This window comes from Rhincodon typus, chromosome 5 (assembly GCF_021869965.1).
Source record: "Rhincodon typus isolate 14 chromosome 5, sRhiTyp1.1, whole genome shotgun sequence".
NCBI classification, from domain to species: Eukaryota; Metazoa; Chordata; class Chondrichthyes; order Orectolobiformes; family Rhincodontidae; genus Rhincodon; species Rhincodon typus.
Window position 1 is genome coordinate 1,303,596 of NC_063336.1, and position 14,948 is coordinate 1,318,543.

At 43.6% G+C, this 14,948-nt stretch overlaps 1 protein-coding gene across 1 annotated transcript in view; it reads right to left on the reverse strand.

Annotated features, from left to right (window-relative positions):
- The window catches only part of LOC125483089 (dynein axonemal heavy chain 6-like), a 343,417-nt gene that overhangs the window by 64,568 nt on the left and 263,901 nt on the right, over nucleotides 1-14,948 (reverse strand). Inside the window, 4 exon segments of the mRNA XM_048596614.1 lie at nucleotides 6,000-6,170; nucleotides 8,236-8,403; nucleotides 9,077-9,217; nucleotides 14,180-14,308. Of these exon segments, the coding sequence (XP_048452571.1) occupies nucleotides 6,000-6,170; nucleotides 8,236-8,403; nucleotides 9,077-9,217; nucleotides 14,180-14,308 (609 nt within the window).

Genomic DNA, 14,948 nt, shown 5'->3' on the forward strand with positions numbered 1-14,948 from the left:
GACCCGGGATTGTGGGATCGGGGTCAGGGAACTGCACCATCAGACCCAGGATTATGGGCTCGGGGTGAGGGAACAGCACCATCAGACCCAGGATTGTGGGATCAGGGTGAGGGAACTGCACCATCAGACCCGGGACTGTGGGATCGGGGTCAGGGAACTGCACCATCAGACCTGGGATTGTGGGATCAGGGTCAGGGAACTGCACCATCAGACCCACGATTGTGGGATCGGGGTCAGGGAACTGCACCATCAGACCCGGGATTGTGGGATCGGCCACACGGAATCTGAGATAAAGCTCCAACCGTCAGCCGTGCAAAGTCCCTGGGGTGAGGTGAATGCAGTGAGACTCATTTGTTTGTGGATGTTTACAGTAGTCTAAGCCATTGGATTTGTACCATATATATGTGTAGATTAAGCTAATAAATTTGTTATTTATTTACGTGCATATGCCTTCTTACAATAATTTTGATCAGACGTTAAAGAAAGGATTAGATAATTTTAGGCCAACAATACAGACACAAATAACTTTCCAGAAATTTTGGGGATCACAGGGTTTAGTGAGAGGGAGGAACTGAAGGAAATAGATATTTGAAGAGAAATGATTTTCAGGAACTTTTTGGGGTTAAAGGAGATAATTCCCCGGGCCCCGATAACCCACATCCCAGAGTACTAAAGAAAGTGACTGTAGAAATAGTGAATGCGTTGGTGGTCATCTTAATCCAGAGACCCAGGTAAACTCCTGGTTACCTGGGTTCAAATTCAATAAATATCTGGAATTAAGAATCGAATCATGGCTGTGAATCCATTGTCAATTGTTGGAAAAACCCATCTGGTTCACTAACGTACTTTAGGGAAGGAAACCGCCATCCTTACCTGGTCTGGCCTACATGTGACTCCAGACCCACAGCAATGTGGTTGACTCTTAACTGCCCTCTGGGAAATTAGAGATGGGCAATAAATGCTGCCTGGCCAGTGACGCCCTCATCCCATGAATGAATACATTAAAAAAAGGAGTTAATATTTCAAATCTGACTATAGTCATCCTACTCTTTTTAGAACCCTTACAGTGTGGAAACAGGCCATTTGGCCCAACAAGTCCACACTGAACCTCTGAAGAGCATCCCACCCTATCCCTACACCTCCCATGGCTAATCCACCTAGCCTACACATGAAGCGTGTTTAAGTATGGCCAATCCACCTCACCTACCCATCTAATGACTGTGGGAGGAACCCACGCAGACACGGGGAGAATGCTCAAACTCCACACAGAAAGTCACCTGAGGCTGGAATTGAATCCAGGTCGCAGGTGCTGTGAGACAGCCATGCTAACCACTGTGCCACCGTGCTGCCTCCAATAGTAACTCTGCCTCTTCCAACACAGTTACTGCCAGGACTTTCTGTTTTTATATCAAATCTTCAGCATCCAGAGTATTTTGTTTTTTTAATTTTTATTATTCACTTGTGGGATGCCGGATGTGGGATGTGGGTGTCGCTGGCTGACCAGCGTTTATTGCCCGTCCCTACTTGCACTTGAGAGGTGGTAGTGAGCTTTCCTCTTGAGCTGCTGAGATGACTGACCTCCACCAACCACAACTATCTTCTTATGTGCCAGTTATAACATTAACCAACAGAGAGCACTGATTCCAGTTTTGCTCGGGCTCCTTGATGCCACACTCGGTCGAATGCAGCCTTGATATCAAGGGCTGTCACTCTCTCCTCACCTCTGGAATTCAGCTCTATTGTCCATGTTTGAACCAAGGCTGTAATGAGGTCAGGAGCTGAGTGGCCCTGGCGGAACCCAAACTGGGCTTCACTAAGCAGGTTATTGCTGGGCAGGTGCTGCTTGATAGCACTGTTACTGACACTTTCCATCACTTTACTGATGATCGAGAGGAGACTGATGGGGCGGGAATTGGCCGGGTTGGATTTGTCCTGCTTTTTGTGTACAGGACATATCTGTGAAACTTTCCACATTGTCGGGTAGATACCAGTGTTGTAACTGTACTGGAACAGCTTGGCCAGGGGAGCGGCGAGTTCTGGAGCACAAGTCTTCAGTACTATTGCCAGAATGTTGTCAGGGCCCGTAGCCTTTGCAGTATCCAGTGTCTCCAACCGTTTCTTGATATCATGTAGAGTGAAGATTGCTGCAAAAGCTTCAGCCTTATCTTTTGCCCTGATGTGCTGGGCTCTTCCATCATTGAGGATGGGGATATTTGTGGAGCCTCCTCCTCCAGTGAGTTGTTTAATTGTCCCCCACCATTCACGACTGGATGTGGCAGGACTGCAGAGCTTAGATCTGATCCATTGGTTGTGGGATCGCTTAGCTCTGTCTATCACTTACTGCTTTCGCTGTTTGGCGTGAAAGTAGTCCTGTTTACCAGGTTGACAGCTCATGTGTAAGTATGCCTCATGCTGGTCCTGACATGCTCTCCTGGACTCTCCTTTGAACTTGATCTTCATTGCCATGAAGTTTGTATCTTGCTTTCTGAAGAAGCTTCTTTAGATTATGATGTGGCAAAATAAATGCTGTCATGGTGCATATAAGCAAAAGCCTGAAGCTGACAGGCAGAAGTTCTGGAATATCTGGAAGCAGCATGGGCAGACCTATCAAGAATCTGAAACCTTAAAGCAATATAATTTTGACCATTGGATGAGAGCTTTAAAGGTAGAGATCACACATAAACCTTTAACAAAATAACAAGATGGAAGAATTTAAACATTCTCTCCACCCATTTGTAAGAATTCTCACAGAGACCTTTTTTATGTTATTTCCATGGAGTTCAGAAAGGGGAGTGGGTGGGGAGCTGAAAGGAAGACAAGTAGCCAGTTATGAGAACAGACAGCTCGGAATGCACAGCATCTCCTCCATGGGCTAGAAATCAAAGTGCTGATGGAGAAGTGATGGGCAAAGCACTAACTGTTGGCATTATCATGAGGTTCTGAGGAAAGATCACCGGACCCGAAACGTTAACTCTGTTTTCTCCTTCATAGATGCTGCCAGACCTGCTGAGCTTTTCCAGCAACTTTGTTTTTGTGGCATTATCATGAGGTTGGTTTTATAGAAGTTATGAGCAGGGCTGGAGTGAAACAGGAAAACAAAGAGGACATTGAGCCTCTTGACATTGATCAGAATGAGGCAAGAACGCAACAGAAGGATTGAGGAGATCAGCAGATCCTCCAACAAGCTGGCACGAAGCATAAGTCACACTGACCAGGAACCTTCAGCAAGCCCTTCTCTCCTCTGAAGGGGATGTAAATTATGTCAATTACTGCAGTGCCAAGTCCAGCCCCTTCATACCAAAGCACTGCTGGGGCTGTCGCAGTTACCATTTCCTTCAACCTTGATGCCACAGAGTCCTCCTGACCTGCAGCAGGTGACAGCGTTTCTGCCCATCCGATTGAGTTCTCGGTATTTCAGTTTCTAGCCGGTGTAATTCCAGTCTGTTCCTGCTGGTGGGGCTCTTGACCAATTTCCTCACTGATGACCCATTCAAGTTGAATGTGACTGTGAACCAGAGGGACAGTAAAACATCCAGAAGTGAGTACGAAGGCTGAAAGGGACTCAGATAGACCAAGGGGATGGATTGGAATAATAACTTGCTTACAGAAAGTTCACTCAACATCGCAAATCACCCAAAACATCAGCAACATTTCTCACCAAGCCACATAGGAGACATTAGGACAGTGTAAATCAGGAAATTAGAAATGCATGCAGTGAAAGCAAATAGAGTAATCATGGAACACTGAAATCCACATATAAACTGCCAAAACCTAGTTAGTGCTAACACTGTCAAGGACAAGTTTTGGGATATATACAAGATAGTTTTTTCAAGGAATGCATTGAGAACCCAACCAGTGTGACATTAGGTGCGACTTATATACATTTTAATACCATTTATTTTAGAGTTTGGATTTTGAACCAGTGACATTTAAATTTCGGTTTGTGTGTGTGGGGAGTTTAACGATTAACTTGGCAATAATTCTGGAGCTGTGACTTCTTTAAAAACCAGACTGAAGGACTGAATTCCTGGGGTGATAATGGGAACTTGTTAACATTGTGAGACTGGTACAATTGGAGTAAACATTGCAAAGCATTGCTTTTGGTTTAGAAGAATCTGAAATTGAATTCCTTTTGCTTTAGAGAAATTGGAAATCTTTTGGTTGTGGTTTGCAGTCATCCTAGTTGGAATTCAATGTAAGAAACAGTACTTCCTCAAGAAAAGAGTTAGTTCAGAGAAGTTAGGAAATCGATTACCTTTAGTGTAGGGACTTTTGTTGAAAGTTGCAGACCAGAAGTGTTTGGTTAGAATCCTGAAAAGGTTATTCAAATTTGAAAAAGTCTAACCTTAGTTAGTGAATACTGTTCAAGGATGAGGCTATCAAACTCTTAAGACTGGATGAGGATGTGGGTGACGTACTGATTTTAAGTTTGCAGATGACACAAAACAAGTTGGAAGTGTGAGCTGTGAAGAGGATGCAAAGGTGTTTCAAGGGATTTAGAAAGGTGACGTGAGTGGAAGAAAATTGGCAGATAAAGTACAATGTGGAGAAATGGGAGGTTATCCACTTTGGTCAGAAAAACAGAAATACAGAATATTCCTGAAAGGGTGAGAGGCTGGGTTGAAGTATTGGAACTTCAAAGAAACTTCAAAGTTTCTTGTCCATGAGCCACTGAAAGTTTGCAAAATGGTAAAAGTGAGCAATTAAGAATGCAAATGGCATGATTACCTTTGTTACAACATGATTTGACTCTAGAAGCAAAGATGTCTTACTGCAATTGTATTGTACTTGGTGAAGCCACACTTGGAGCATTGTGTCTCCTGTTGGTCTCCTTACCTAAGAAAAAATATTCTTGCTGTGGCGGGAATGCAACAAAGGTTCACCAAACTAATCAAAAACAAAGAACTGTGGCTACTGAAACCGGAAACAAAAACAGAAACTCAGCAGGTCTATCTGGCAGCATTTATGGAGACAAAGCAGAGTCAACATTTTGGGTCTAGTGACCCCTCTTGAGAACTCTTTTACCAGCTATTTCTGAGATTGAGAAGGAGAGTTCTTCATGGTAACCTGAGGCAGTATGGGAATTGAACCTATATTGTTGGTATCACTCTGCATTGCAGACCAACTGCCCAGCCAACTGACCCCCAAATGAAAGGGGACAGGCAAGTGGAGCAAGAAATTAGGAAGGCAAATTATACATTGGCCCCCATTGCAGGAGGACTGAAGTTGAGAAATAGTGATATCTTACTGCAGTTAGACAGGGCCTTGGTGAGAGCACACCTGGAGTACTGCATACAGGTTTGGTTTCCCTACCTAAGGCAGGATAGACTTCCCATAGAGGCAGTGCAGTGGAGGGCTGCTAGGCTAGTACCTGGGGATGGCAGGACTCTCCTAGGAGGAGAGATTGGTTCAACTGGGCCTGTATTCACTAGAGTTTAGAAGGATGAGGGGGATCTGAAACAACATACAAAATTCTAACAAGGCTAGGCAGATTAGATACAGGGAAGAGATTTTCCTGATTGGGGAGTTTAGAACCAAGAGTCATAATCTCAGGGAATGGGGTAGACCATTTAGAACTGAGGTAAGGAGATATTTCTTCACTGAGAGATGGTCAACCTGAGGAATTTGCTCCCAGAGAACACTGTGAGGCTGGGTCATGTCCAATAATTATTTAGATACCCAAGACATCAATGCTTGAGAAGAGAAAGTGGGAATAAGACTATGAGATTGAGGATGAGTCATGATCAAATTAAATGGTGGGCCAGGCTCAAATGGCCAAATGGCCTACTCCTGCCCCGAGTTTCTTTATTTATATCTCAGTCAAACAGACACAATCCTTGGGCTGGACTTTGAGAACATTTCTTGAAAGAAAATCTTTAACATCCTGGCCCTATTCTCCCTAATTTCATGTCTTCTTTAAGCCAAGACCCTACTCCCACCTCCTTGAAAACTGGAGCCTGTTATTTGGCAGGTGAGCAGGATAACCATAAGTGTCTCACCTTGAAGTAGTTGTGGAGATCGTCAGAGAGGAAAGTGTAAAACATCTGCCTGTCTTTTTTGTCACTGAGCCGATCATGGAAAACCCTGGTAACCTCATGTGCAAATAGAATGATTGTCTTTTCTCTGGAAACAATGTCGGATTCATGAGCCTGCAGCAGGCCCTGGAAAACCTGTAAAAACAAAGCAGGCTCTGCTGAGAAATTGACAGTCAGCTCCTCACATACACTCAATGACATTGACACAAGTTGGCCTTGCCTACATGTGACTCCAGGCCCATAGCAGTATGGCTGACCTCGAAATGAACATTTGACAAGGGTTGCACAGGAGGCTGTTAAATAAATAAGAGCTCATGGTGGTAGGGGCAAGGTACAGGCATGGATACAGGATTGGCTGACTGGCAGAACAGAGAGTGGAGATAAAAGGATTTTGATCAGGATGGCAGCCAGTGACAAGTGGAGTTCTGCAGGGGTCGGTGTTGAGACCATAGCTATTCACATTATACCTGAATGATTTGTATGAAGGAACTGAGGGCATTGTTGCAACATTTACAGGTGACACAAAGCTAGGTGGAGGGACACAGAGTGTTGAGGAAGCAGAGAGGCTGCAGAAGGACTTGGTAAGGCTAGGAGACTGGGTAAATAAGTGGCAGATGGAATACAACGTGGAAAGTGTGAGGTAATGCACTTTAGTAGGAAGAATAGAGACATGCACTATTATCTAAAGGGCAAAGGCTTCTGAAATACGAAGTACTGGGAGTTAGGGTTCTCTTAAGGTTAACAGGCAGGTTCAGTTTGAAGTTAAGAAGGCAATGCAATGTTAGCATTCATTTCCAGAGGGCTAGAATACAAGAGCAGAGATATACTGCTGAGGCTGTATCAGGCTGTAGTCAGACTGCATTTGGAAGATTGGCAACAGTTTTGCAGACTGAAAGGGCTGAATGACCTAATTCTGCTCCTATATATTATGGTCTCATGGTCTAACTACCTGACAATGACTCCAGACAGTGGAAATGACAAGGAATCACCCTGCCAATACAATTAGATTAGTTAGCCCTCCTCATTAACATACAGTCACAGTCATAGAGTCATACAGCACAGAAACAGACCCTTCAGTCCAACCAGTCCATGCTGAACATAATCCCAAACCAAACTAATCCCACCTGCCTGCTCCTGGCCCATATCCCTCCAAACCTTTCCTATTCATGTATCTATCCAAATGTCTTTTAAACATTGTAATTGTACCCGCAACCACCACTTCCTCAGAAAGTTCATTCCACACATGAAACATCCTCTGTGTAAAAAAATTGCCCCTCATGTCTTTTTTAAATCTCTCTCCTCTCGCTTTAAAAGTGCATCCCCTAGTCTTGAAACCCCCATCCTCAGGAAAAGACAACATCATTAACCCTATCCATATCCCTCATTATTTGAGAAACCTCTATCAGGTTGCCTCTTAACCTCCCATACTCCAGTGAAAAAGGTCCCAGCCTATCCAGCCTTTTTTAATAACTCAAACCTTCCATACCAAGCAACATCCTGGTAAATATCTTCACATCTAGGAACTTGTAATAAAATTGGGAGAACTATCCCACAAAGTAGACAAGCACTGGCCAAATATTGCCATTCCCAGGATTTTGCACCTTACAGGCAATGTTCCAGACTCCACTGTCACTATCCCTGGTATAGTCATAACCTACCAGCAGGACAGGCACACCAGAGGTTGTTATGATCCCAGTTGATGTTAGTACCAGAAACACTTAACAAGATACTGTATTATTTAACCACTAATCATCAACTGTTCCAAAAAGGCAGTATCCTGTAAACATCCCTTGGCAAAGGAAATTCAGCTACACAGTTATCATTCTCATGTGCTGTCTTTCTCCAGTCCAGTAGAAAGAAACACTGGGAAGAAACAATCTGCCCCTTTTCAGTTTAAAAGGAAGCCCCTCTGTCTAAGACCTCTCTCTCCTCAAGCTTTCAGCCCCTGCAGCCAGTAAGAAACTACTGAACCAACTGAAATTGAAGCTAAAGTCTGTAGGTCTGTGTGAACCCTGACCCCACCCATTCATGATTCTTTCGTCTTACTTTAAAAAAAAACCCATGGAGAATTCAAAGCTGTTCACTAACTGTCTGTCTGAAGGAGACATCTGGGTATCACTGTGACAACATCGCTCTGTAAGAGAAACAGGATAGAGCACAGTACCATTACAGTAGTGAGAAAGTAAGGGGAAAGACTTGCCTTGGCCAGGTCCCTCATGTTGAATGTATAGTGCGGTTTGACTGGGGTGGGCAGCATTTGACGGCACATTTTGTAATAAATAGCAATGGCGGCAGTCACTAACAGCTCTCGGCACTTCCGCACAACTGGCAAGAAGTTTCGGCTTTCCAGGTGACATCCGACTTGTACCTAAAGAAACAAGGAATCTTGAGAGATTGTTGGAGGAACTCTCTCAGAAGACAGCTAAATTCATCAACAGTTAACACCAGTCATTCATTACCTGCTAAATTTGATTTATTTCCCATGTTAGATCTGTCTTGGGAGTGTTTGTTGGTGTAAGTGCAGGGGCATCTTTAGTCTCACTCAGCATTTCCATATTTGTTGGTATCTTGCTTTTATGTTACTGTTATATCTGTGAAGTGCTGGTGTGGTGGTAACATCACTAATCCAGTGTTCTGAGGACATGGCATTCAAAACTCACCGTGACAGATGGTGAAATTTCAATTCAATAAAAATCGGGAAATGATAGCTGGTCTAATTGGGAGCGAGTAACTGTGGTTGAATGTTGTAAAACCCCATCTGGTTCACTAATGTCATTCAGGGAAGGAAATCTGACATCCTCACCTAGTTTGGGCTGCAGACCCACAGCTATGTGACTCTTAACTGCTCTCTGCGCAATTCGGGATGGACAATAAATGCTGGCCTAGCCAGGGATGCACAAATCCCAGGAACAAATTTAGAAAAAAAGTGTTACTCTACCTGTCCTGAGAGTGTTTGATGCCGCAGTGTAGACGTTGAACGAGATTTACCTGGTGTCTAACTGCTGTATTGCCTGATGAATGGTACTGGGTTTGTCTCTTACCTGGAAAATGTGTTGCAGTGAGTCAGTGGAAGGCTGAGGCAGGGTGAAGATGCTGAAGTGTTTGAGGAGCCGTTGGCTGAGTTCAGTGCGAGCACCACTTGGGGGGGCACATGCAGCAACCAGAGTCACGTCTTCCACACGCTGATCATAGTGGGGTAAAGAGGAGCAGGAAAAAACAGTCAATCCTGGTGCACCTTCTGCAATGAGCTTTAACACAGGCCCATTTGCAACCTGAGAGGTAAGGAGTGAGACCCCGAGAGTACAGAGGGATGGAGGTGCAGAAGACCATAGGACATGGGAGTAGAAGTAGGCCATTCAGCCCATCAAGTCTGCTCCACCATTCAATGTGATCATGGCTGGACTGACAATGCTGCTACATTCCTATTTTCTTGCCTTATTTCTATCACCTTTCAATCCCTTAATGATTAGAAATTGATCTATCTCAGCCTTGAATATACTTAAATATGTGGCCTTGACAGTCCTCTGTGGTAAAGAATTGCACAGATTTACTACTCTCTGAGAGAAGAAATTCTTCCTTATCTCTGTCTCAAATGTGCAACCCCTTACTCTGAGATGATACCTTCTGATCCTAGGTAATGGGAAACAACCTCTCCACATCTGCTCTGTCAAAGGTCCCTCAGAATCTTGTATGTTCAATAAAGTCACCTCTCAATCTTCTAAACTCCAATAAATACACACCCAACATTTTCAGTCTCACCTCATCAGACAATCACTCCATACCTGACATCACCCCAAGGAACCTTCTCTGGACTACCTCCAATGCCAGCGTATCTTTCCTTAGATAAGGAAAACTGTTCACAATATTCCAGCTGTGGTCTGACTAATGTCTTGTTATAGTTTTAGCAAAACCTTATTACCTTTATACTCTCTTCTCTTTGAAATAAAGGCTAACATTCCATGTACTTTCCCTATTACCCACTGAACTTGGATGCTAACATTTTATCATTAATGAACAAGGACTCTTACATCCCTCTTTTCTATAGTTTTCTGCAGTATCTCTCTATTTAAATAATATTCAGCTCCACTATACTTCCTGCCAAAGTATGTCACCTTACATTTCCTACATTATATTCCAATCTACCAAGTTTCTGCCCACTCATGTAACCTGTCTAGATCCCTCAGAATCACAAGATTGTTAGAGCACAGAAAGAGACCATTCAGCTCATCATACCTACCCTGGTTCTATTCCCCAGTGCCAATCTCCCGCCTTTTCCCCATTCCACTTGCACCATTACGACCCAAATACCCATTGAATGCCTTCTGAATGCCTCCACTGAGCCTGCCACATTTCCAGACAGTGCATTCCAGACCCTAACTCATCACTGTGTGAATAAGTTTTTTTCTGACCTCACCCTTGCTTCATTTGCACGAAGGGTCTAGGCCCAAAACGTCAGCCTCTCTGCTCCTATGATGCTGCTTGGCCTGCTGTGTTCATCCAGCCCTGCACCTTGTTGTCACTGTAAATCTATTCCCTCTTTTTCTTATTTCTTTTAAGAGTGGGAGCAATGTCTTGCTATCTACTCTGTCCACCCCACTCTTGATTTGGAAAACCTCTATCAAATCTCCCTCAGCTTTCTCTCCAAGGCGAACAGTCCCAACTTCATCAGTCTATTCCCATAAGTGAAGTTTCTCATTCCGGAACTCTGCACTCTTACCAATGCATTCACATCTTTTCTATAATGTAGTGCCCATTACCTCCAGCTGAGGTCTGACAAGTGTCTTGTATGACTTCAACATCACCTGCTTGCTTTGTACCCTACGTATCTATTAATTAAGCTGTGGATACTGTGTGCTTTACCCACTGCTCTCTCCACCTGTTCTGCCACCTTCAATGATCTGTGCACAGATACACCCAGCTCTCTCTGCTCCTGAGACAAAAGAGTGTGGAGCTGGAGGGACACAGCAGGCCAGGCAGCATCAGAGGAGCAGGAAAGCTGACGTTTCGGGTCAGAAATGATTTCTGAAGAAGGGTCCCGACCCGAAACATCAGTTTTCCTGCTCCTCTGATGCTGCCTGGCCTGCTGTGTTCCTCCAGCTTCACACTGTGTTATCTCTGACTCCAGCATTGGCAGTTCTTACTATCTTTGTCTGCTCCTGCATTCCTTTACAATTGTACCTCCTATTGTATATTGTCGGTCAATGTTCTTCCAGCCAAAGTGTATCACCTCACACTTTTCTGCATTGAACCTCATCTGCCACCAATCTGCCCACTCCACCAACTTAGCAATATCCTTTTGGAATTCCACACTGTGTCCTTACAATTTACAATTCTTCCATGTTTTGTGTCATCTGCAAACTTTGAAATTGTCCCCTGCATACCAAGCTCCAGATATTAACATATATCAGGAAAAGCAAGGGTCCCATTATCGACGCTTAGGGAGCTCCACTAAAAACCGCAGTCCAGCCTGAAAAATATCCTTTACCCTCTGTATCCTGTCACTTAACCAATTTTGTGACACACTGCAGACCCTTGGTGTCATCCTCACCCTTTGCCTTACCATCTATTTTTGTATCATCTGAAAACTTGGTTATAATCCATTCACTTTCCTCATTCCAAGTCATTAACATATATTGTAAATAAACTGTAGTCCCAGCACTGATCCCTATGGCACTCCATTGGTTTACCATCCTAGAAATGTCCCCTTATCCCAACTTTCTGTCTTTTATTAGCTAAACCTCTATCCATGCTAATAATACTGCCTCCAACATAATGGGCTTTTATATTATTAAATAGTCTAATGTGTGGTACCTTCTTAGCTGTTTTCTGAAAATCCAAATATATTACATCTATTGCTTCCCCTTTATCCATCCTACTTGTTACCTGCTCAAAGAATTCTGGTAAATTTACATAGGCGGTTCTCCAATCCTTTGGGCTTTTCCCAGAATGTAATTGTTTGGAAGATCATTTTGGAAATGCATTTATGATTTGTTTCCAGAAGGCTGATGGAATTCAATCTTTATTACTGGAGGAATTAAATATAAAAGTAAGGATGTTACCCTTTGATTGTACAGAGTGGGATACAGGATTTTGGTGAGACCACATCACGAATACCATGTGCGGTTTTGGTCCCCTTACTGAAGGGAAGGTATAAATATGTTGGAGATGGTTCAAAAGAGGTTTACTCAAATAATATTCAGAATGAGTGGGTTGTCTTATGATGATTGGTTGGACGGCTGGCCTTGTTTTCGCTGGAGCATTGTCAACCTGTCCTCATGAGATATTGCTGGGGTGGTTGGTATTAATTCTGGTTTTGTTCCTCAGTGGTTTGTACCCAGGATCTAATTCAATGTGTTTGTTGATGGAGTTCCGGTTGGAATACCAGGCCTCCAGGAATTCCCTGGCGTGTCTCTGTTTGGCTTGTGCGATTATTGATGTGTTGTCCCAGTCGAGAGGCATATAAATAACAAGCAGGACAAAACACCAATGCTTCCATAAGACCATAAGACATAGGAACAGAAATCAGGCCTTTCAGCCCATCGAGTCTGCTCTGCCATTCAATCATGGCTGATAAGTTCCTTAACCCCATTCTCCCGCTTTCTCCCCGTAACTCTTGATTCCCCTGATAATCAAGAACCTATCTATCTCAGTCTTGAATGTATTCAATGGCCTGGCCTCCACAGCCTTCTGTGGCAATGAATTCCATAGATTCACCACTCTCTGGCTGAAGAAGTTTCTCCTTATCTCTATTCTTAAAGGTCTTCCCTTTACTCTAAGGCTGTGCCCTTGGGTCCTAGACTCTCCTACAAATGAAAATATCTTCCCAACATCCACTCTGCCCAGGCCATTCAGTATTCTGTAAGTTTCAATCAGATCCCTCCTCATCCTTCTAAACTCCAATGAGTATAGTCCCAGAGTGCTCAAACGTTCCTCATAGGTTAAGCTTTCCATTCCTGGGACCATTCTCGTGAACCTCCTGTGAACCTGCTCCAGGGCCAGTACATCCTTCCTGAGATATGGGGCCCAAACCTGCACACAATGAGGTGCGCTGATGATGTTCCCTAGTAGGGTGACGAAACATTTGCAACCAAACCCACTGGCTTGGCAGCAAGTCTACAATCTTAATGCTCCTAATACACTCTATAAACCCATTTTACAAGTGACCTTCATCAATTTAATTCACAGGGTCTATATGTAGGTTATAATCACCTGGAGAACCAGGGACAGAGACTCAGAATGAGGAGCAGGCTATTTAGGACTGGGATGAGGAGAAATTTCTTCACTGTATTCTTCTTCTCCCAATGTCTTCTGGAACAAAGTAAGCAGGCCATTCCAGATGCATCACTGTTCTTTAGCATAGCCTCCAGCTGATAGATTGTGAGCCAAGCCACCTTAAACTGTACTGAAAACAACAAATCATGGAGATCACAGGAGGTCAGACAGCATCAATGGAGAGACAGCAAGTTAACATCTTGAGTCCAGATGACTGCACATCATGAGGGGAGGTGATGGCCTAGTGGTATTATCCCTGGAGTGTTAATCCAGAGACCCAGATAATGTTCTAGGGGCCCTGGTTCAAATGCCGCCATGGCAGATGGTGGAATTTGAATTCAATAAAATATCTGGAATTAAGAATCTAACGATGACCATGAATCCATTGTCGATTGTGGGAAAAACCCATCTGGAAGGGAAAGAAACTGCCATCCCTACCTGGTCTGGCCTACATGTGAATCCAGACCCTCAGCAATGTGGATGACTCTGAACTCCCTCTGGGCAATTAGGGATGGGCAATAAATGCTGCCTAGCCAGCGATGCCCTCATCCCGTTAATGAATAAGAATAAGAAAGCTGAAGTGGCTCTGATAAAGAGTCATAGAGACTTGAAACATTAGCTTGCTTTCTCTCCGTGGATATGGTCTGACCTCCTGATATCTCCAGCATTTGTTCTGTACAGATTGCAGCATCTGCAGTAATTTGCTGTTGAAACTACAAATACTTGCTGCAAAGGTAACTGTTAAGGATCACGGAGGCATCGATCAAACTCCAAATGCAGCAGTGCCACAATCCTGTCTCAATCCACATATATCCTCATTGAACAAGACATTTACAAGACAAGGAATCACAACAACAAAGCACGACACGTACCAACCACTTGAGCTTCTTAATATCAAAAAACCCTCCGAGGTCCAGGAATTGCCGGATCAGTTCAAGTGGAGGCTGTGCTCCGTATTGCTCAATTGCTGGCATGTTCAGGTCATCGAGAAATACAATCGCCTGTCAGACACAAACAAAAAACAATAGGGTGTAGATGCACATGGACTGCAAACACCATGAGATACACATTGACTGTAATCACTGTGATATACACATTGACACAAACACTGTGAGATACATGTTGACGGCAATCATGGCGAGAAAAACATTGACGCAAACACTGAGATACACATTGACTACAAATGCCATGAGATAGACATTCACTGCGATCACTGTGATACACATTGAGTGCAATCACTGTGAAATACACATTGACTATAACTGTGATGGGATACACATTGACTGAAAACACCGTGAGATACACATTGACTGTAATCACTGTGATATACACATTGACTGCAAATCCTGTGATACACACATTGATTGCAATCACTGTGATATTCACATTCAGTGCAATCACTGTGAAATACACATTGACTGTAAGCACTGTCAGATACACATTGACTGCGAATCCTGTGAGATGCACATTGACTGCAAATACAGTGATACACACATTGATTGCAATCACTGTGGTGTACAAATTGACTGCAATCACTGTGAAAAACATGATGACTGCATTCACGGTGAGATACACATTGACTGTAAACACTGCGAGATACACATTGACTGTAAACACTGCGAGATACACATTGGCTGTAAT